Here is a 24,632-nt window from a genome sequence, read left to right as displayed (position 1 = left end):
ATATTCCTACCAATGGAGACACGACGACTAGTCATCCAGCTCTCCCATCACAAGCACAAGATGATAGATAACACGCTTTATTGTATTCTCCTTTTCTGTTACTAGTATTTTTTGGCTTTTAGCATGAGCTGGATAACACTCTCTTTTTTCTTTTCTTTTCATAGTCAGTTATACGATATTAACAGAATAGAATATACAATATATATCACTCCCTTTTGTAAAAGTAACGCAAGTAGTGTGAGAGAAACAAATTCAATACAGGTAGAAAATTTATTCATCTCTTCCATGAGTCGGTTGTTCTTTTTTTCCAGGTTTTGATAATTCTTACACTTACGGAGAATTCCGGTAAGAACAAACCTTTTCCTATAAATTACTGCTTTTCTTTTGTACAATATTTTTACCCTTTTTTGGGTTTATTATTTGAATTTTATTTTAGTGATTTGTTCTTGTATCTTGCTTTTTTTCTTTTTCTGGGTATTTTAATTTTCTAGGATGGTTTGACAAGAACTTGAATCAACCTTTTTTCATCCCTTGTTGTAGATGTGTACTGGAATCTAATCCATGGGCTCCTTTCGTTTTGTAGTCATGCTAGATATTAAATTTATTTTTGAATTAAGGTTAAAATAATTAATATTACTAATTCAATTTATTTTTACACATATTCTAAACAATATAATTAAATTCAATTATGTAATTTAATATTTTACTTCAAATATAAAAATTATAATAAATTATTAATTGAATTTAGTTTCATGTGACATGTGATGTAATTCGATTCTAAACGAGGACAAACTAAGCTATGATAAATTTGTTTAGAACACATAAATGAGAAATCTTAAAAACGGAAAGAAAGGAAGGAAGAAGGCAAGCATTTGGGTGGTTTTCTTAACATGCAAAAGATATCACCGCTTGCTTTTGATCGAAACCACCACCCCACCCACCGCCCGATCTCAAGACATTGTTTGTTTTTTTGTATTCTAAAAGTATTATTTTAAAAAAAATTGTTATTTTTATTTTTTTTACTTGAAATTTATTTTTGTGTTTTGATTTAATGTAATGATATCAAAATTGATTTTTTTAAAATAAAAAAAATATTTTGATGTATTTCTGAGTGAAAAGCAACCGCTACCATATTTCTAAATACCCCCACTTGATTTAAGGAGTGTTTCTGTTTTTTCTTTTAGATATTTTTTAAAAGTGCTTTTGACTTGAAAATATCATCATATTGATATTGTTTTTAGTATTATTATTATTATTATTTTGATCTGTTGATGTTAAAAATAAAAAATATCTTTTTAAATATTGATATTATTATTTTGATCTGCTGATGTCAAAAAGTACACTACTTATTTGACATTATAGTCCAACCGTACTTTTAAAATTTTTTGAATTTCTTTTTTAGCTACAAATTATTTTTTTAATGTTATTGGATCGTTTAATTTAATGTGTTAATATCAAAATAAATTTTAAAAAATATATTATTTTAATATATTTTCAAAAAAAAACTTTAAAAATCAACATTTATGGCACTCTTAGACATGCACTACCCCATAATCTCAAATACACATTTATACTTAACACAAGATCAAAACCATATTAATTTTACATAGTTAAAAGCTGAAGGTAGAAAATGAAGGTGTTCAAGAAGAAGAAGAGCTTAAAGTTGTTTACATAATATTAAACTCATAATATATATATATATATATATATATATATATATATAGCTGCATGCAGACAGAGACAAGACGGTTGATTCACTCACAAAATCTGTGATTTTGAATTATTTAAATGCTTTTCTTCCATTATAGAAAGCAACCCTTCACTCGATTTTGAGAGTTTCATGTCTCCAGGCAGCAGCATGGTCGGTGAGGTCAAGACCTAGGCTGACCCAGTGAGTCTGCTCGAGTTAGCCCCCCCTGGCTGGGTCCCCTTCGACAGAAGAAGAGGTGGGTTCCCCTCTCCGGGAGTTAGGCCGACCCAAATATATATATATATATATCGGAATACATTAATATGTAAATCCATCCTCCTGTAAAAGCATGATAAATATTAAATTTTAATTCTGTTTTAATCATTTAGAGAGAGATAGAAATATGTTAAATAGATAAAAATAAGGTGTTAACTCTTCGTGAATTGCAATCCATTTTATAATATAGTTTGCTGGTTAAATCATTCTTGATTTCAATTCAAAGTCTAATTGAGTATAAAATAGATAAAAATAAGGTTTTTATGCTAAAACAAGGGCTAGTAGTAAATTTAAATATAGTCGTAAAACCCGAATCAATTTAAAATAAAATTTGAGTTACAGATTCGATTTGGATTAGTAGGATTATTCCTATATTTATTAAAAATAATAAAAATAATATTATTTTGATTAAAAAATCAAAAAAATCAACAATTTAATAATTAGATTTTAAGTATATTAGGCTTGAATTGACCTAATCAATCTAAGATTTTAATGGAGTAACTTATATTATTTTTTTTGTAATTATTTTTATAATTCACATTAGTCAGTTAGTAGTAGATCGTTCTAGATTTTATATCTATGAATTTTTTATTTTTTTTATTAATATGAGTATTCAGATCAGTTTGTATATATTTCAATTAATTTTATAAATTTTAAAATTATAATAATATAAATTCCCACTAAATCTAAAACTTATAAAATTTAAACTAATCATCTCTGAAAAAAAATACAAATTTAAAAGATGAATATTTCAGCTACCAAAGCAATTTTAGTAAAGCGAGACATCGTAAGATTCATAATTACTGTTCATTAAAAAAATAATATTTTCTTTCTCCAAGCTTCTGAAAAGGAGGAAAAGGGAAATCCGAAAAGGCAACAATCCACCTGTCCTCATCTCATATATTCTGTCGGTGACCGACCTCTTCAAAAGCATGGAAAGTGGGGAAACGTCACCGTTAAACCATATGTGGTGCCACTGACAAGGGAAAAAAAAAATATAGAGTTTGATAATTAAGGAGAGAAAAAAATAAATAAATAAATAATTGAATAAAAAAACAAAAAACAATTTATGACAATTAGCCTGTGGCTGATAACCTTGGCTCCCGTGCTTATTTGCTATTTTCACCTCCGACCAATCACCTTTTTTCTTGAAGCCAACGTGCGTTGTCAGACTCTAATTGACCGAGTGGGAGTCACGTCATTGCCACGTGATAAATCACTTTATACAAGGATTTTTTTTATTAAACTGGGGTAGGCCAGACTGCTTGACCGTAATTTATAAAATCGCTCGGATCTGATTTTATTTTAAATTATTTGAGATATTAAATTTAAATAACGCAGTCAATTGATACGTGAATTAATTAATCTGATGATATTTATCGAACCCAGCTTAATTTATCGAGTTAATTTAAAATTTGAATGATTTAAAATCTTGGTTGGGTTTGAAATTGGTAAAATTTATGCTTATAATTGATTTAGAGTATGTTTGGCAGTATGGTAGAGATTACTTTTTAAATAATTTTTTGTGTCGAAATGTATGTTAATGAATTTTTTTAAAAAATAAATTATTTTTGACATCAAGATATCAAAACGATCCAAAACATACAAATCATATTAAATTTTAGTAAAAAAAAATTAAATTTTTTACAATTATACTCAATTTGATTCTAAAAACAAAAAAAAAAGATATCTTAAGCAATTTCAATAATTAGGTTCATTAATATTCTTGATATACTAGACACTATGATACATACAATTATAATCAAATTGTTTGATATTAAAGGGGATTCTTTACAATTTCACACATGAGAGGTTATTTCTTGATTTTTTTCACTATTGACTAAGTTTTGAAATAATCTCTTTTAGCTTAGTGTAAGGTAATCTATGCCTTACTTAAGATAATTTTCTTTGTAAACATAAATATTCATATAAATAGACAAAAAAAATCCATACATATAAATAGAAAAAAAAGAGTCTATGAGATGGAAGAATAGTAAAAATGATTATGATATTAGGGAGTTGTAAAAAAGGAAAGATTTTTTAGATATTTTTCCTCAAATTTAAAATTTGCTCATTTCTATCTTCTTGTAATGAATATTCATTTTATATTGTCTTGATTGTTTTGTTCATTCAATTCTAATCTTAGAAGTCATAATTTGAATAAAAATTATTCATTTGCTTACTAAAATACTAAAAAATATTAGGTTTTATAGAGCAATTCCCATTTTAATCGATTTTATTCATTTCAAAAATTAACCAAAAATAAATATTAATAAAGAATAAATTGCATGAATTTAGATCAATTAAAAACTCATATTTCTATGCACTGATTTAGACTAAAGAATTCTCCAATTTAGGTTGATTATTTCCATGACAGATAATGCTAAATTAAATAAAAGAAAGATAAGGGTCTACAAGCTATATGAATAGGAGCTATAAAATAAATATCAAAATAGTTTTGATAATTCAATAATAATGTTACTTAAATTGGAAGCTATTAGCTGCATTGTTTTCGTCAGAGCGATTATTTTTTGTTCGATTTTATTTTTATAAAAAAAAATAATTAGATCGAATATTTTTTAAACTCGTTCAGTTTAGTTTTTAGAATAAAAACCAGTTCAAATCGGTTTTGCTCAGTTTTTTCCAGTTTGGCTTGTTTTTTCTGGGGTTTTTTTCGGTTTAGGTTCGGTTCGGTTCGTTTTTTTTGTTTTAGATTTATAAAACCGAACCGGTTGGTTTTTTCAAAATTTTAATCGGTTTTTTTCACGGTTCGGTTTTTTCAGTTATTTTTTTTTCTGGTTTTCTCGGTTTAATCGGTTTTTTGGTTTTTGTTTAATCGGTTTTTTGGTTTTTTTGCTCATCCCTAACTTCAGCTTAATTAAAATATTATAGATGGAATAATTAGGTCACAATTTATGTTATATCATTATTTTTTTTTTTGTTAGGAACTTATCATAAATCCATCATTTATGTCATTTTTATTATTGTTGTTGGGCTTGCTTCATTGGAACTAGGGTTGGTGAAGGAATTACTGCGAGCCAAGTTGTAGAGCTAGGGCAAAATGTGAGGTAATTTATTGCTTAATCAACTTCTATGAAAGCTATAACAATTTATGAGATAGTTGTAGCATTAATACTTTTATTTGAGAATTTTTTGTTTAATCCTATATTCAATTTTTTTATATATAATCCTATAAAAAATACATTTTTATTTTATTTTCTTGTAATTGGTGCTTGTTTTTTTTTTAATTTTATCAAGATTTTACTCATATAATTATTTATTTAATTTTATTTTTATTAGGATAATAACTCAACATAAAGGATTGATTGGGGAATGAGGAGTTAGTATAATAGTAGATTTGAGGTGGTAAATAAAGTTTGAAGGATCAATAAAAAAAAATGAAAAAAATTGAGATGAACTCGTTATTGTTAGAGAATAAATTTAAGATTTGACCAATTAAACTAATTTTTATTTATATAAGTAGTAGTGTTTACACCCCTAAGTATTTTATTTATGTAAAATATAAGAGTATCCTCAATGAAAAAAGTCATTTAAAAGAGATGTAATTTTTTAAATAATATAAATATAATTTTTTTGTTATGTTCACTCCACTGCTCCAGTAAAAAACAAAAGTTTGTATTTTAATATATTCAATATTAATAATTTAGCTTCTTTTGAAAAAAAATTTAATCAATGAAAGAATAAATCTTTAAATATTTTATTTTAATGTTGTTGTTATTTTAATAAATATGTAAAAATAACTTTTTTTTGATAAACAAAATAATTTTAGCTCGTCTTTTGGCTTTTTCATTGGAGTCTTAAATAAAAAGAAAAAAAATAAAAAATAATTTATTTTTAGCTTTATTTTTTTTAGCTTTTTCATTGGAGGTGCTCCAATATAATAATTTTTTAATCTTAATAATTAGTACTAATACCATAATTATGCGTTCATTTCTTTCATTTTCATAGCAGGACCCCAGCTAGCTACCACTGTTCTTAGAAATCTTTACAAAAACAGCTAAAATTGAAACTTTCTAGCCGTTAGGAGCCATTGTGGTATAATACCAGGTCGAGACAAAACCCCTCAGGGAAAGCTGGTCTTTTCACAGATTCCCTTGGTGGCTCCCCCCTCCGGATAAATTATGCCATCTGCATGTAAAATATGCAAATAAATACTGAAAAGATAAATTTTAAGCAAGAAGTTTTGGGAAGTTAGGATATCTTTAGCTATGATAATTTTTTAATTGATATTTATTTAAATTTAAGATTAATTAGTCAATTAGTTTGTTAAACAAATCGGTCGTTCATAAAAAGAAATCATGATGCTATCAAAACTGTTAAAATCAAGATCTTAAAATGAGATTTTTAAAATATAAAGATTCGACAACGATTCCATGACTACTTTTAAAAAAATAATTTTTAAAAATTCTGTAAAGATTTAAACGCGACCCAATGATCGAATAAAAAATTATGATTTTTTTTAAATTACCATTATAATATAATACGATTAAACTCTCTTTTAGATCTGAATCTGTTTTATTGGTCTATAAATATATCTATTAGATCATCCATGTTATTTTAAGATTTTAATTGAAATCTGTGTATTTTTACTCATAAAATATATTTATAAAAAATCATAAAATTATAATTTTTGTAGCAAATAATGACAAATTATATAGCTATATCTAATCATCAAACCTATCGAAAGTTATCACGCTTTAAATACCTAGCATAACATATTAATTATTATTATTTTAAGTATAACAAGATAGAAATATACTGTTTTATTTAAAATTTTCAAATTGTTTACTCATATAAAATTTTTAATTTAATATGATAGTTTTTTTAAAAAAACCCCTTCCCCCCTCTTTGAGTCTTTCACATTTTCGTTGTCAAAAGCCGTCTGTCTCTCTGTTATCTCTTTTGTTCCCCCTCTTCGACCTTTTCATTGTCAAAAACCATCTGTATCTCTGTTATCTCTTTTGTATTTTGTTCCGACTCAACTAATAATACAAATCACATTGAAAACACAGAGTTGCGGTATTTCTTGTGTGCTTCCTTTTTCTAATTGTACACTCCTATCTATTCCTATATTTCCCCCCCTAAAGGGATAACATATAAAAATCCCCTGTTTTCAAATCTAATGATTTTGATCTTTCCACACTAATAAGTTTTGGTTTTACTTGTTTCCTTCAAAACCCATCTTCTAAAACCCATCAATTCTTCCTCTTTGGCAGTTAATTCTTTTTAATCGTAATAAAGTATCCATCTTTCTGTTCATCTCCACTTGCTCTGTTTTTTTGCTCTGTTTCTTTAATTTCTCAAGAAAAAGGTGGATTCTTGGTTATTGATTCTCTCTTTATTCACCACCGAAAAGGGTATAAAAAAGTTTGTTTCTTTTACACTTTGGGTTTTGATTCATATTTATATTCTTTTTTTTCTCTCTCTTTTCTTTGTTGTATTTTTTTTCAGTTTTGAAATATACATGGGATTCTTGCATGTTTCTCTCCTACTATCATAAAAATCACGATCTCAGAATCGTGTCCCGTAAATCGCTAGTTTTTCGTTGATTTAGTGCATCCACTTGTCAAAAAACGTTGCCTTCCCTCTCTTTCTCATTAATAAAAAAAGGAAAGAAACTGAGTTTTCAGTTACAGCAATAAACAAAAACCCTTCGACTTTACTTGCGTTGTCTTGTCTTCTCTTCTGTTTGAGTTCTTTTTTTTTTACTTAGAAACCAAAACGAAAAATGGGCACCTGTTGGTTTCTCAAATTAGTTTTGGTTTTAGGCCTTTTAAGGAATTGTGTTTATGGTCTTGGTGTTAATTGGGGAACTATGGCTATACGTAAATTGCCACCAGAAACAGTTGTTCAAATGTTGAAGGATAATGGGATCCAAAAAGTGAAGCTTTTTGATGCAGACCAAAATACAATGACTTCACTTGCTGGTACCGGCATTGAAGTTATGGTTGCTATTCCTAATGACCAGCTTGCTGTGATGGGTGATTATAATCGTGCTAAAGATTGGGTAAAGAGGAATGTAACTCGTTATGATTTTAACGGAGGAGTTACCATCAAGTAAGTTCAGAGTTTTCTCTCTCTGTATTTTTTTTTTGATTGATTGGTTCTGAATTTGAGTTTCTATCATCAAGATAAGCAATGGAGTTTAAATCGATGGAAGTAATCCATATCCAAGTTAGGATTGCAATATGGTGGCATGATTATCTTGGTTGGTATTGAACTTCATAATTTCCTGGAAGCTGATCTAGCTGTTCCATCTTGTGTGTAGGAAAATTGTCAATTTCAATTATTTGGCTCGAGAAGCTATTGTCCTGGAGTAGTTTCCGTCTAGGAAGTTAATCTCTTTTGTCCAAGTAAAATCTTTCTGTTAATTAGGAGTTTGTCGTTTTTGTTGTAGGTAAAATTTGTTTGCCTTTTCTTAATAAACTGGTAATCATGACCTCCCAAGGCATCATTAACGCAGTTGAGAAGTTGGTGTTCTCTAGGAGTTGACTTTAAATTGATCTCTCATGTTCAAGTTTGTGCTCAAGAAATTTAAAAATGTGGGGTTGTAGTAGGGTTGTGATTATTGTTTTGGATATCTTTTGATAATTCTATTGATTTTGGATGAAGTTATGGCCTTATTGTTATACTTTATTACGCGTTTGTACGAGAGTTTCAGCTTCTCTTATCCCCATCCAATGTTAGGAAAAGAGAAGCTTGCGTAATATTCTTGATGTATCGAGATTCAACTATTAAATATATAATATGGCCTCACAGTTGGACTTTGGCTTGGTTCTTGAATCTTCCATAAGATGGCAGTTGGGATTTTTTAATTGGAGAAGCTAACAGCCTGGTAGGAATTAATGCGATGCGTTTGAGTTTTACTTCTTACGAAAAAAGGTAGGCATTCCATTTTTTTTTATACTCAGAGCTATACCTGCGTATCTATTCTGTAGAATATGATAGCATATGCTTAGAGTTTCTAGGAAAATAAAATGGGAGATTGGGCTTTGGATTCTTAGCAAGCACTCCTCCGACTTTTATCTGTATGAACTTTTGGTTTCCTTTTCGTACGCGTTCAAAAACCTATTGGAGAATCATATTCTCGGTGGCATAATTTTTTGAGAGAACTTTGTATTGGAAAGGAGAAAAAGATGGCAACCTTGCCCACTCCAAAAGCCAATTGGAATGGGATACAAGTAGCACAAAAGAATTAAATGTTCTGAAAGACTTGTTTGCACAATTTCTCCATATCCAATGCTTGATGAGACGTGGGAATTAAATTGAAAGGAGTCCGTAGTAGAGTTCCTCAACTTAATGCCCTGTTGGCCACTTAAGTTCATTGTAGTTCTTATTTAAAATTCTACCTTACATTTTCTATTCTTGTGATTAATTTTGAGAAGCAGAAAATAGAAAATCCATTTTTTTCCTTCAGGAAATTCCTTTTCTGAATGATTTGCTCTTTTGACATTCATAATTTGTGCTCTATTTTCTGTGAGAATGCATCTGGAGTTGCGTATTAGAGCTCCAGAACATCGTGCTTTGTTTCTTAATTCCATGTCGAAACCTGGTTGAAAAATTCAACTTTACATTTCTATCTTCTTAAAACTACAAGAGATGGAACAGTACTTGTTCCTTGTGTGTGGTGTGTGTGTTGTGTTTGAATTCTATATCTACATTCAATGGATTGTCTGTTGAATGGAGGAATTTATGCAAATTCAGCAACCCATTATCTCATTTCATAGCATATAAATTGGGAAGGTTTTACATTCATCATATGGTTTTAAATCCATTCTATGTTGCTGTTGTCCGGTGTTGTTGAGAATGAAAACTCACAATTAACTTCTGCATTCCTTTATATATTATTGCTGTCTCTTCACAGGTATGTAGCAGTTGGTAATGAGCCTTTTCTCAAATCCTACAATGGTTCATTCTTAAACACCACCTTCCCAGCACTTCGGAACATACAAAATGCCCTCAATGATGCTGGGGTTGGAGACTCCATAAAGGCCACTGTACCCTTTAATGCTGACGTCTATAACTCCCCAGATGACCAAGCCTATCCATCTTCTGGAAGATTCCGCAGTGATATTAATGACATTATGACCGAGATGGTTCAGTTTTTGGGTCAGAACAACGCACCTTTCACTGTGAACATCTATCCTTTCTTGAGTCTCTATGGGAATGACGATTTCCCATTTGATTATGCTTTCTTTGACGGGGCTCCTCAACCTGTTGTAGATAGAGGTACTGGGATTCAGTACACCAATGTTTTTGATGCTAACTTCGACACCTTGGTCTCGGCCTTGAAAGCAGCGGGCCATGGGGATATGCCCATTATAGTAGGTGAGGTAGGTTGGCCAACAGATGGGGACAAGAATGCCAACATAGGTAATGCTATTAGATTTTACAATGGACTTTTACCACGACTTGCAGGCAACAGAGGCACCCCACTTCGGCCTGGCTACATAGAAGTTTACTTGTTTGGTCTTCTTGATGAGGATGCCAAGAGCATCGCTCCTGGGAATTTTGAGCGCCATTGGGGAATCTTTCGATATGATGGCCAGCCTAAGTTTCCAATGGATCTTTCTGGTCAGGTTGCAAACAAGTGGCTAGTGGGTGCGCAGAATGTTCAATATCTACCGTCAAAATGGTGCATGTTTAATCCAAACGCCAAGGATCTAAGCAAGCTTGCAGATAACATAAATTATGCTTGCTCCCGTTCAGATTGCACGGCACTTGGATATGGCTCTTCCTGTAATGGCCTGGACACCAATGGGAATGCTTCATATGCATTCAATATGTACTACCAAGTGCAAAACCAGGATGAATTCGCCTGTAATTTCGAGGGCCTGGCCATGGTTACCGAACAGAATATTTCTCAAGGGAACTGCAATTTCACCATCCAGATAGTAGCTTCATCTTCCTCCTCTCCCACCCTGTCATTGATGGGTTATGTATTTGTAACAGCCTTGTTAACATCCCTTTTTCTATAGATTGATTTTTGTAGATACCTTGGACATCTATTGCTCTTGGCTTTTTTGACATTGGTTACTCTGCCAATTCATTTAATAAATCTCCACTGTTGCTTTGATTAACTGTTCAGAACTTGTTGCCTGATCATCATTCATTCATTCATATGGTTTTGCAGAATGGTCCTGCTGACTGGGAAACCTGGATAACAGATACTTGCAAAATCATTATAGCCATCACCCTCTTGAAGGAAAATCCAAGTTTCTTCACGCCATGTTGAAAGCCCTGCTTGCTTTAATCAATTATCCTGAGAAGATGTCATCCCTACCTCATTCCTTACAGCAATTTGGACGTTGGCACCATCGAGACAATTACCAACTACTACTTCCTAACACACAAAAAAAAAAAAAAAAAAAAACTATCATATAGAAATAAGAACAAGTTAGATTAGACAGGAATAATAATGTCAACAACAAATAGTAATTCATGTGATTTTCTCTCAATTATTGGGGTGGTCCCCTCAAAAAAAAAAAAAAAGAAGCAAGCAACCGGAATTCAAAAAAGCCTCTCAACTGCGGACCCTTTAATCTCCTACCAGCACAACACACCCACTTGTGCCTCCTCTCTTGGATGTGATATGTCCCAGCTAGCCAGCCCAGCCGCACTCTCTCTTATTCCCTTATATGGAAAGCTTATAATGTCATCATAAATATGATATTTGACTAATAAAACACCTTAATTCAAGTTCAAATCCCAGTTAGTGGCAATTAAAAACTTCTCATTCATGTGGGTATTTGAGAATATAGTATTGATTATAATTTAAAATGTTTTTTATTTTGAAATATATTATAATATTTTTTTATTTTTTTAAAATTATTTTTGATATCAGTCCATCTAAATGATTTAAAAATATAAAAAAAATTAAAAAAAAATTTAGTTTTTTAAATAACATAGTTACCAAACATGATATGGTTTAAAATTTTGATGGTTGGAATCTTTAATCCATTGCTGTCACTTTTTATATTTTTCTTTTGTTTTTTTAATTAAATTATTTGGTTACCGAAAGCTAGATGTGTGCATGCCATCCTTTTTAATAATATTTGTTCAAGAATGAAATCAAAGCCTTTGTTTTAAGAATATTACAATTACATTAAAAAGCATGCATTAAACACTGTAGTAGCCTTTTTTTTTTCATTTTTGTTATTAATCTTTTTTTCTTCAATCATAACTTTCTATGCCTAAATTGATGATCAATTTATTAAAAATTATTAAGAAAATAAACAATTCAACTAAAAAAGACTAAAGTATAAGACAATAAAAAATATCATGGTCAATTTCAGATTTGTTAGAAAAAGCATGTTTAGTTTACCTTCTTTTTTTTTTCTTACTCTACAGTCTCTTTAGTTTTTGCAATTTTAATTTTGGTTTAAGAGTTTATATTCTTAACATTTTAGTCTTTAAATTAGAAAGAAAAGAGTCATCTGAAAACAGCGAAGAAGAAAGAAAGTTGATAAATAACCACTTTTTTTACAACAAAACTCATCATTCTTGGTGTCCACAGGTTTCATTTGATAAGAGAGAGTTCAATGGTGATGTTTTTCTTATAAACATGCCTAAAAAAAGTAGAATGGATTATGTTTAGATTTTCTTATCCAATTGATCTTTTTTTGAGTGATTTTGGGATGTTTTGGGGCTGGTAAATGGTTTCGAAAGGGTTTTATAGTGTTTTCAAATAAAAAAAATAAATTTTGAATTTTAGGTTTAGTAACCTAGACCCAAATTTTTTGATCATCGGAGGTAACTAAAAAATATAACAGTAAACGACAAGTTTTCTAGTGCCACTAAAAATGACTTGTCACCTATTTTTTTTTTAAAAAAAATAGGCAACGCTTCAATCTCAGACAAGCCTTGGTTTTTTTGCTTAAGAACATGCATTTGGGTTTGACCCATCAACGTCTAAACTTTTTTTTTTCTTATCCATTTCTATTAATTGTTTCAATTGAATTAGCTTTGTTTTAATATAGTGATTGATTGTTTTTTTTTTTACATTTTTTTAGTTGTATGATATTTTGAAGAGATTAGTTTGATTTGTCTTGAATTTCTTGCATCTTATGTTTTATATGAATTAGTTGTATTTGTATAATTGTTTTATAAAAATAAAAATCATTTGTTATTAGCAACAATGATTAATTGTTAAAATAAAATGAATGAAAATATTTAAAATAAAAATTTTAGTCGATGTATGTGAATCTATATTTTATTTCAACTTTAAAAATTAACTTTCTACTTTTATATTTAATTAGTGTTAACAATTCGTTTGGATTTATTAGTTTATATATTTTTAAATTTATTTAATAAAGCATAAATATCATCCTTTTGTTTTTCAATTAAGAAAAATATGTTAACAATTGAGTTTCATAGTTTGTTATGGTTTGATTTCTATAATTGCTAAGATAAAATGAATGCAAATATTTAAAATAAAAAGGTCATTCGATGTAAAACATTTTTATTTTCATCTATTTTTTATTTCAACTATAAAGATTAACTTCCTACTTTTATATTTAATTAGTGTTAACAATTCGTTTGGATTTATTAGTTTATATATTTTTAAATTTATTTAATAAAGCATAAATATCATCCTTTTGTTTTTCAATTAAGAAAAATATGTTAACAATGGAGTTTCATAGTTTGTTATGGTTTGATTTCTATAATTGCTACGATAAAATGAATGCAAATATTTAAAATAAAAAGGTCATTCGATGTAAAACATTTTTATTTTCATCTATTTTTTATTTCAACTATAAAGATTAACTTCCTACTTTTATATTTAATTAGTGTTAACAATTCGTTTGGATTTATTAGTTTATATATTTTTAAATTTATTTAATAAAGCATAAATATCATCCTTTTGTTTTTCAATTAAGAAAAATATGTTAACAATTGAGTTTCATAGTTTGTTATGGTTTGATTTCTATAATTGCTAAGATAAAATGAATGCAAATATTTAAAATAAAAAGGTCATTCGATGTAAAACATTTTTATTTTCATCTATTTTTTATTTCAACTATAAAGATTAACTTTCTACTTTTATATTTAATTAGTGTTAACAATTCGTTTGGATTTATTAGTTTATATATTTTTAAATTTATTTAATAAAGCATAAATATCATCCTTTTGTTTTTCAATTAAGAAAAATATGTTAACAATTGAGTTTCATAGTTTGTTATGGTTTGATTTCTATAATTGCTAAGATAAAATGAATGCAAATATTTAAAATAAAAAGGTCATTCGATGTAAAACATTTTTATTTTCATCTATTTTTTATTTCAACTATAAAGATTAACTTCCTACTTTTATATTTAATTAGTGTTAACAATTCGTTTGGATTTATTAGTTTATATATTTTTAAATTTATTTAATAAAGCATAAATATCATCCTTTTGTTTTTCAATTAAGAAAAATATGTTAACAATGGAGTTTCATAGTTTGTTATGGTTTGATTTCTATAATTGCTACGATAAAATGAATGCAAATATTTAAAATAAAAAGGTCATTCGATGTAAAACATTTTTATTTTCACCTATTTTTTATTTCAACTATAAAGATTAACTTCCTACTTTTATATTTAATTAGTGTTAACAATTCGTTTGGATTTATTAGTTTATATATTTTTAAATTTATTTAATAAAGCATAAATATCATCCTTTTGTTTTTCAATTAAGAAAAATATGTTAACAATTGAGTTTCATAGTTTGTTATGGTTTGATTTCTATAATTGCTAAGATAAAATGAATGCAAATATTTAAAATAAAAAGGTCATTCGATGTAAAACATTTTTATTTTCATCTATTTTTTATTTCAACTATAAAGATTAACTTTCTACTTTTATATTTAATTAGTGTTAACAATTCGTTTGGATTTATTAGTTTATATATTTTTAAATTTATTTAATAAAGCATAAATATCATCCTTTTGTTTTTCAATTAAGAAAAATATGTTAACAATTGAGTTTCATAGTTTGTTATGGTTTGATTTCTATAATTGCTACGATAAAATGAATGCAAATATTTAAAATAAAAAGGTCATTCGATGTAAAACATTTTTATTTTCATCTATTTTTTATTTCAACTATAAAGATTAACTTTCTACTTTTATATTTAATTAGTGTTAACAATTCGTTTGGATTTATTAGTTTATATATTTTTAAATTTATTTAATAAAGCATAAATATCATCCTTTTGTTTTTCAATTAAGAAAAATATGTTAACAATTGAGTTTCATAGTTTGTTATGGTTTGATTTCTATAATTGCTACGATAAAATGAATGCAAATATTTAAAATAAAAAGGTCATTCGATGTAAAACATTTTTATTTTCATCTATTTTTTATTTCAACTATAAAGATTAACTTCCTACTTTTATATTTAATTAGTGTTAACAATTCGTTTGGATTTATTAGTTTATATATTTTTAAATTTATTTAATAAAGCATAAATATCATCCTTTTGTTTTTCAATTAAGAAAAATATGTTAACAATTGGGTTTCATAGTTTGTTATGGTTTGTTTTCTATAATTGCTAAGATAAAATGAATGCAAATATTTAAAATAAAAAGGTCATTCGATGTAAAACATTTTTATTTTCATCTATTTTTTATTTCAACTATAAAAATTAACTTTCTACTTTTATATTTAATTAGTGTTAACAATTCGTTTGGATTTATTAGTTTATATATTTTTAAATTTATTTAATAAAGCATAAATATCATCCTTTTGTTTTTCAATTAAGAAAAATATGTTAACAATTGGGTTTCATAGTTTGTTATGGTTTGATTTCTATAATTGCTAAGATAAAATGAATGCAAATATTTAAAATAAAAAGGTCATTCAATGTAAAACATTTTTATTTTCATCTATTTTTTATTTCAACTATAAAGATTAACTTTCCACTTTTATATTTAATCTGTGTAACAATTTTTTTTATTTATCAGTTTATATATTTCTTAATTTATTTAACAAAGCATAAATAGCATTCTTTTGTTTTTCAATTAAGAAAAATTTGTTAAGAATTAGATTTTATAGTTTGTTATGATTTGTTTTCTAGAAAGTTATCGCAATCTCAAACAAGTATTTCGGTATTGGTTTATTGCTTGAGTTTTTGAGATATTATTTTTTTATCATATAATTACATAAAAATAGTTTAACAAAATAAAAGAAAGTTATTAAACCCAGTGAAGTTCATAACTCGAGTCGTGATTTGGCAAGTTAACCTGGGTTGGTTCGGATCAATCCAATATGTCATCGCCTCAATGTTCTTTTAAAAAACATCATCTTGATTTTTTTAAAGTCAAATCACGTTTTTACTTGTCATCCATTCGAGTAACAATGTATAGATTAGAGTATGATATATATAACAATGTTTATTAATATTTTTTTATCGGGGTTTGCATTTTGCTCCTCGATTTACCATTCCACCCTTATTTAAATGTTACACATGTTTAGTTTTTTTATCAAGTCTTTAACTGTGCATATTTTTTATATACCAATTGATTATTATTTTTTGTTAGGATTTACAACACTTATTTATCATGGCTTTAAATTTTAGGTCGAGGTTTACACTAAGAATCATGATCACCTGCAAAATAAGTCTCATGTTGGGCTTACAAGACCCTATGACACTAAGTTAGCATTGATGTGAGAGGAATAAATTCTTAAATGTTGTTTAATATATATACATTTGTAGGAAATATAATGAGAAAATTGATAAACATATGCACTGATATATCTAGAAATTAAAACTTATGAAATCAAAACATGTTTTACTTGGTGACTCATGTCCATTTATACAACCATAAACTATGTCAACTTGTATGAAGATAAAGGTAAAATGAAAAAAATATTGTGATATCTAATTTAATGATAATCATTTAAGGTAACAACTCCTAATGGTTAGTAGTTCAATTTTCAATGAAATAATGTTGTCATGTTGGTCATCCTCTAGATATAGACACCTCTAACATAGTTTTATTGGTCTAGTTATGATGGGAGGATGCAAGGATATTTAATGTTAAGTACCATAAAGATAGTAGGTGGAGTAATTTGTAGATGGGCCTCACGTATATAGTCTTGTGCCTTCAAGTATTTTAATTATGTATAATCAATAAAAATTGATTTGATTTTTTCAAATCAAGCATTGATTTAATGTTAGAATCTTTTTTCGACACTATAAGAAACCCTTATAAAGTTAACCAAAACAAATTATGTAATCCAATTCTAAATTAACTAAATATAGATGGATCAATTTGAGAAAAAAATATGTGGCTAAAAAATTAAAAAAAAAAGGAGAGAAAACATTATGTGAATCCACAATGAATTCTCTCAAAAGACAAAATGTTTCTCTAAGCCCCTTCAATTTTTTTTTATAGTACAAGCCAAAGCCTAGATAATGGTCTAACTATTGTTATTTCTATCTTTTCAAATTCAATTAGGTAGCTTTCTATTCTACTTCATATACATATAAAGTCTTTAGTGTTATTTTTTTATGGATGATTAAGTTAAATAAAGAAACTAATTTTCCAAACCTCTACTTAATCAAAGTTAGAGTGATGTGGACTTTGAATTGTAAAGTTGTAAAAATTATAATTTTTTGTTCTTAACTATTTAATTCAATCCAAAACAATTTACTAACTATTTTAACAGTAAATAAACTAACAACATAGAACTAAGACTCTAAAGTTTAATTTATCAAACACAAAACAACATGTAAAATAAAACTCAAACCTATATTAATGGCATTATAATTATATATATAAATTGAAATCTTTTTAGACATTATTTACAATATGGATCGTCTTAAATAGTCCAACAAAGCATGAAGAGGAACCAAATAGAATAACAAAGCAACTTTATAGCTTACTAATTGCTTATATGTTCCATTTTACTGCCTATTTTCTATAGCTTAATTACAAGCATACAACCTACAAATTATAGCCTATGATCTATAACTTAAAATTCCAAGATGTCTAAACCTTAAAAGAGATGCATAAAATGAAGTTGTAATTTGCAACTGAGTTGTTGATTTTTTAAAGGATGTTTGGGAGTGTGGCGTGGTGACTTTTTTTTTATGTACAATTCATTTAATACACAAAAAACCACCAACAAAAGCAAGTTTTACATGCTTTTTCTACTTTTTTTATGGTCCCATAAAAAAGAGCAAACCACACTCCACAACACTTTTATCTCAAACACACCTTTATTGTTGTGTGTTGCTTGCAATTTTCTTATAACTTTTATGTCTTTTATCTTTTAATTTTCCTTCTAATAATCATAATTATAAGACTCGACATATGACTCAACCTAAGGTTTAGGTCGTTGGTTGGGTGAGTCAACTCACGGATTGAAGGGTTGATCTGTGACCCAGCTCTATTAGTTTTTTTTTTAGTAAAATGACATCATTTCAAACAAAAAAAAAAGAAATCAATGATTAAGTCCCACTCAAGTTTTGAACAAGTCTTACTTGTATTTTGACCAAATCACCCGAGTCACAAGTTGACATATCAGGTCACCCAAGTTTGATTGGGTCAACTCTCTAAGTAGTTTAAAAGCAAAATTAACCTGGGCAAGGTCTCGAGTCACCAAGTCACTAGGTAGGCCTATGGAAACAAGTTTGATAATTATGCCAATAATATCTCTTATCGTTTACCTATATGCATATTTCATCCTCAATTGTACTTGTTCTCTCCTAATCATGCGCTTCCCAAACTATATGGGTGCTTTATAATGAGTTTAAGGGTTCTCTCATTGTTTGCAGTTGTGATGTAATTTTTAAAAAGTTAAGTGACTCTTTAAATTTTTTAAAAGCCTTTTGAAATTCAAGTGTTCATAATAATTTATTCTGTTGTTTTTAAACTTTAAAGAATGGTAGAAATCTTTCTCCTAGATTATATATGAATTTGTTTAGGAAAATTATCTTTCTAAAAGGCATTCAACATCTTTCACTATGGTTAGGTTAAACATATTTGCAATCCCTTACAATATTTTTAGGTTGGGCTCTATGCCTTTTTAAGACATAAGGTAACCCAAAAACTATACTTACCAAATGCCCATTTGGTTATGTACTAAAAAGTTCTAATACAAACCCAAATAATTCAAGGCCTTTCCAAAGATGATAAATGTCGTAGGGGTGTTACATTTAGAGGACCCTTTGATACTAGAACTAGAACAAATATGAGAGGAATAGAGCCTTAAAAGTTGTTTGGTGTATATGTTTGCAAAGAATATAATGAAAAATATGATAGAAGTATGCACTGATAAACTTGAAAATTAGAACTTATGGAATCAGAACATATCTTACCTGGTGGTTCATGGATGTTTATATACTCATAAACCACATCAACTTTCATAGAGATAAAGGCAAACGAGAAAAATAGTATGATACCTGATTCAGTGACAATCATTTATAGTAATAACTCTTAATGGTTGTTAATTCACTATTGAGTGAAAATAATATTGTTGTGTGGTTTATCCTTTAAATATAGGCATCTCTAACGTTGGGTTGCCGGTCTAGTTATGACATGAGAATGTAAGAGTATTTAATGTAAAGTACCGACTATAACGAAAGTAGATAGAGTAATTTATGGTTAGACTTTTCTTATATGTTTTTGTTTGTCAGACTCACACTATCTTGATCTTGATGGATAACTAAGTCCAAATTCTTTTAAATCTAATATGTTTTAAACTCACGTTGTCTTAAATAGAATAAATATGTTTACATCCAAGCTTATGCCTTTGGGGAAGTTTGTCCCTTTGTCAGGGTGCTTTCCCTTATTATTAGGCTGTGTGGAGATCTCAGATCTATTTTAAAGACTAGTGAATTATGAGTAAGTTGGGTCAATTGTGCTTATTGGAAGTTATGTCACCTGTCTTAGATCTAGTGAAGCATTGAACTAAATGATGTGCCCGAGCTCAAAAAAACATGGAGTCTGTACTTGAGCTTCGGACCCCGAGAATATTTCATGGATGAAATATTATGAGAGTGGCATTGTGCCATTACATTCTTTGAACAAGTTTTGCTTTTCTTTTCTTTTATCTTTCTTTTCCTTCCTTTTTTCAACAAGCTTCGTGCCATTTATTGGCGTGTGGGATTACAAAAGACAATCATCATCTAAAAGCAATCATAACCAGATAACATGCCTGGTTCGACTTTTTTTTTTTCCAAAAAAGAGGAGGGTTGAAAGCACTGATAGTTTGGAATATTTTCATGGCAGAGAATTGGGAATTAGGAATTTTTCCCATGATGGAAATGAATGAAAGATCAGATTTCCCTATATTCAAATGTCTTCCATTGTCATCAAATGCGATGTGATGTTATGTTCTTGGAGAGGATAGAAAAGAGATTTACCTTTTTTTCATTTTTTGTCAAAAGAAAAATAAAAGTTTATTCTTTTACTTATTTTGCAATTTCATTAAATAAAACCACAACGCAATTGAAAACAAAATATATATTCTTCCAACATTTTTAACCGATTTAGTATGGAGATTAAGTTGTCATTCCATCAGAAAGAGATGTGATGAATCTTGAATGAAGACTCTAAACTACTAGCTAATCCTCCATACATGCTAAAGCCAATTTCGCTTCTTCAAAGTAAATGGAAAATTAGATCTTGGTGCGTGAGTTTAAGAGCAAATTACAGTGGAATAACATTCAACCTCGTATTCGAGGGAGATTCTAAAGGAGAAGACTACTCAAGTTGTCATTTCTTGAATTTTTTAATTATTTTTTTTATGGGACAATATTTTTATTGACGATAGACAAAAGGGAAAAAAAATTACAAAGTTATAAGCCTTGTTGGCTATCCAACTATACCAATTCTTGAAGTTTAGAGAACAATAAATTGCCTTCAAATGCAATTTTCCCATTCTAGTGGGGACTTGTGGTATGGTGTGTGCTTGGAAGGATGTTCATTTAACTATCATGGAATAGTCATAACTATTTCCCAAAGTTTCTCAACATCTCTACCCAATGGCGTCAGGTTACTCTCCGTTTAAGAAAAGATAAAAAAACCTTGTTTGATACAATTTATTGGCACAAGTGTTCAATTTTCTTGCCCAAATACGAAGTCTATTGCTTGTTCTTGCACGAAATATCATGCTTGACTACAGCATTTACTTAACTTGAATGTTTTGGGTCCCTGGCTAATTAAGATTTGAGTGTGGGCATTTGGGGTCGAGGAGGGGAACCTACAGGCTACAGGATTTCACATGGAGGAAGTCCAAGGACTCGGAAGGATAAAATGGGCTGACTGGAGCAGAAAGGGGAAAAGAATCTCCTCAAAACATTTCCCATTTTCATGATAACCGAAGCAGCCAAATCAAACTTCAAAGGGATAATGAAAGGTCACGTGCATGCTGAAATCAACCATCTTATCTCCTTTGAGATAGTGCCAAGGTTTACAACTTTACATGATACAAAATAATAATGTTAGATTCCTTTTCTAAACCTTGAATAGATTATAGACACTTGGATTATGCTGTCTTGACCATCATGATTTTTTGTCTAATAAAGAATTGCATTCTCTATACAATGCTAGTTGTGGTATGGCATTCAGCGAGGGGAGGGAATCTATAGCATTTGAGAAAAAGATAGCCAAATAGTCTACCTACTCCATTAAGAGCCCTCTAGTTTTGCAGATAAATCCAATGTCATGAAATTGTAATCGAAGAGAAAAGAGAGAATTTAAAATTAGCATTTTGAAGATCTAGTAAGGTGCCGATTCCAAGTTTTCGAAAGAGAGAGAAGGGTTATGGAAAGCACTTTGTGCCAATTAGCAAGGGAATCCCATATCACATCAAGTACTCCTTTCTGTGTAGAAACTAATTCTCAACAAATAATTCGGAATTCACTGCATTACCAGCTAAGAACTTGATCCAGCTTCTAATGGGACTACAAGTTTTTAGTATACATTGGAAAGGGGGATTTGGAAGTTAATTACTGTTGCTGACTAGGTATTGAAGACAGCAGAGTTGGCCATTCTCATCTCCATTACCTTCTTATGAGAGTTGGAGTGCAAATAGCTCACAAAAGTAGGGCTCTTTGCTGGCCTATACTCTGGCAGTAACCTGCCTGACTTGTATCTTACTCCACATGCATTGCAGAGTGTTTTTGGACCCGATGGTCCTGCCCTCCATTGTGGGGTCCTTTGTGCAAGGCAATGGGTGCACCTCCTTGGTTGTTGCTGCCCATTGTCGCTCTCCAAACTCCCTGTACTGTCCTTACTACTGCTACTCCCTACTTCTAATACCTTTCCTAGGTCCTCCTCAACATCACCTTCCGCTCCTGATTTTTCTTGTACCTCACCATCTGTGCCTCTGTTGTCGCTACCATCTTTTATGGGCGTAATGAGTTCACTATCAGCTAACCAATGTGTTTGCTGGAGCAAAGGAGGGTCTGAGCATGCCATATTAAAGGCTTGGTTGGTATAACACCAGCTAGTTAATTGGTTTCTGCTTCTGTCACCAGTAGTCCTTCTTCTCTTGCTTCTTGCCTTTCCTGGGACTGCAAGTTTCTTCAAGGAAGATGGGTTTTCTTGGTCTTGGGGTTTCTGTTGCAAGGGTTTTGGGGGGTTTTCTTCTGTGTTTGTCTTTTGAGCATCATTTGTTGGTGCTGGGAGGCAGTTTCCTGTGCTGGATAAGCAGTCTTCTACAAATACTGACAGCCATTCCATGCTAAAATCAACTTCCTGTACCAAGGAAAAAAAAAGATGGCCTTAATGAACTGGGTTTCTGAAGAACAAAATAGAATCTTTAAAACCATAAATAGCACAGACAGAAACTGATAAAACCCGGCAAAGATTGTCACTTTCCAAGTTCGTTTGAACACATAAAGTAGTTCAAAGTAAATATGCAGACAAAATCTAGCAAAAGAAGCAGAAACCAGAGGCATAAGAAGCAAGAACTAGAAGAAAGAACTGAACACAAAAGGTACAAAAAAAAAAAAACACTATTTTGCAGCACTAACTTTGCTAAACCCTTAAGAGCTGAGGATAACTCAAAAAGGTTGAAAAACTGTGCATAAAAAAGACATGAAAGAAACTGAAGAAGACCCACCGTGTTTTGAGCAGAGAAGAGGTCATCAAGAGGACTATTACTGGCGGCGGCGGCGGCGGCAAGCTTAGAGCAAGGAGGAGGGGAAGCAAGGACATGCTCTTGCTGGTGATGATACTCACCGGAAACCGTCACATTCTGGCAGAAATCCATGGCCAAGAAAGGGAAATTAATGTTTGAAACGAACAAGAAGCACAAGGAGAAAGTGAGGGAAAAGGAAAGAAAGGAAAAGGGAAATGGCGCAGTGTCTCAACGAGAGTAGCCCTTTTATGGCCTGAGTTTTCTGTCGGCATATAAAGCTAAAGAAACAATCAAAGTTACAAACTAGCAGTAGTTTTTTTTTTAAATTAACACAGTAAACTTAAAATTTTAAAAGAATAACACTGCTTGAAATTTTTTTTTTATGAAATAGTATACTTTATCCGCATTATTTCAAAAAACACGATATTCTATAAATACTACATCTCTGAAATGCGACAACTTAAAAGCTTGGTGTTGAAATGGGAGGTGTATGACAAAATGAAAAGGAAGTATGGTCTCTACTCTCTACTCTACCCCAGCACTAGACATAAGCAAATTCCTGACATTTGCTACAGCAACAAGAAGATGAGGAGATGCCCTGAGCTAATATAGGACGTTCTTGGGCAAGTTCCAAATAACATTATTCTTCATGCTAGTCTTGGTGCGCATGGCCTCAGCTGATCGATTCACTTGCTTCATGACTTTCATCGTTACATTTGCTTTCTTGACTGCACAGTTGCCAGCCCTATGCTCCGGTATCTAAAAATTGGATAAGAAATTAGACAAAATACAACTGCTTCTCAATTTATCTGATTCCTAGAATTACTTGGGTAAAAGGGTAAATGAGGAGTTGCTGGCCTTGAGTTGAAAGGAAGAGCTTGATGTTGAAATGAGAGGCTATGGGTTTGTACGAGATTTATTTGATGTTGAAATGAGAGCTTAGCAAAAGACAAGATGAAAAGAAAGTATGGTCTCCGGTGATTATGGAGGAGGATGGAAAATAGATGATTCTTTTTGTTGAAAAGTTGTTAATTAATTTCTTCAAAAAATCATTATTTCATGGTTTTTAATTGTGATATTTAGTTAAATATGGCATTTTTAAAATGTAATTTTAATTAAATGTTATGGTTTTAAATCATAATATTTTAAAAGTATGCTATTTATTTTTATTCTGTAAATTTTATATTTATTGTGTTAATTGCTCAATTTATCCTTGTAAACCACATACTTATTTTTCTTTTCCTTTATTTATTTTTATTTTAAAATACTTATTACTAGTAGCTTGTTCAAAAATTAAATATTAAAGAATTTAAATGTGGTACTGAAATTGCTAGTTTGAGCTTCTAAAATAAATTTTATCTTAAGCATTATAATATTTTTTATTTTTTATTTTCAATTTAAGTCCTATAATTCCATAACAAGGTTATATTGGGAAAAATATGAATGACAATTTTTTTTTTTTTGGAGGGTGTGTGAATTTTTTTAATCTTAAAGATGGTGAAGAAGTGTAGCTAGGGAGATGTTATCCTGAAGTAAATGCATGTCTGCTAATATCCTGAAGTCTCTCTTT

The 24,632-nt window shown here is 29.6% G+C and overlaps 2 protein-coding genes across 2 annotated transcripts; one reads left to right on the top strand and one right to left on the bottom strand.

The window, feature by feature from the left end:
* The first annotated feature begins 6,845 nt into the window (after positions 1 to 6,845).
* LOC133668782 (glucan endo-1,3-beta-glucosidase 8-like) lies at positions 6,846 to 11,067 on the top strand. Its single transcript, XM_062088780.1, has 2 exons — positions 6,846 to 8,044; positions 9,852 to 11,067. The coding sequence occupies exons 1-2, from the start codon at positions 7,716 to 7,718 to the stop codon at positions 10,963 to 10,965; spliced, it is 1,443 nt and encodes a 480-aa protein (XP_061944764.1). The 5' UTR covers positions 6,846 to 7,715; the 3' UTR covers positions 10,966 to 11,067.
* Positions 11,068 to 21,739: 10,672 nt separating this feature from the next.
* LOC133668060 (GATA transcription factor 5-like) lies at positions 21,740 to 23,843 on the bottom strand. The gene is made up of 2 exons (XM_062087803.1): positions 23,045 to 23,843; positions 21,740 to 22,677 (listed from the first exon to the last, which is right to left on the bottom strand). Exons 1-2 carry the CDS (start codon positions 23,192 to 23,194, stop codon positions 21,940 to 21,942), a joined length of 888 nt encoding a protein of 295 aa, XP_061943787.1. The 5' UTR covers positions 23,195 to 23,843; the 3' UTR covers positions 21,740 to 21,939.
* Positions 23,844 to 24,632: the final 789 nt, after the last annotated feature.

Source organism: Populus nigra, chromosome 11 (genome assembly GCF_951802175.1).
Source record: "Populus nigra chromosome 11, ddPopNigr1.1, whole genome shotgun sequence".
Taxonomy (NCBI): domain Eukaryota; kingdom Viridiplantae; phylum Streptophyta; class Magnoliopsida; order Malpighiales; family Salicaceae; genus Populus; species Populus nigra.
This window is presented reverse-complemented; position numbering and strand designations above follow the sequence as displayed.

Coding starts and splice junctions, on each gene's coding strand:
- LOC133668782 (XM_062088780.1), top strand. CDS start 7,716: ATGGGCACCTGTTGGTTTCTCAAATTAGTTTTGGTTTTAGGCCTTTTA. Junction 8,045..9,851: donor AACGGAGGAGTTACCATCAA/GTAAGTTCAGAG, acceptor GTCTCTTCACAG/GTATGTAGCAGTTGGTAATG.
- LOC133668060 (XM_062087803.1), bottom strand. CDS start 23,194: ATGGATTTCTGCCAGAATGTGACGGTTTCCGGTGAGTATCATCACCAG. Junction 22,678..23,044: donor TCTTCTCTGCTCAAAACACG/GTGGGTCTTCTT, acceptor TCCTTGGTACAG/GAAGTTGATTTTAGCATGGA.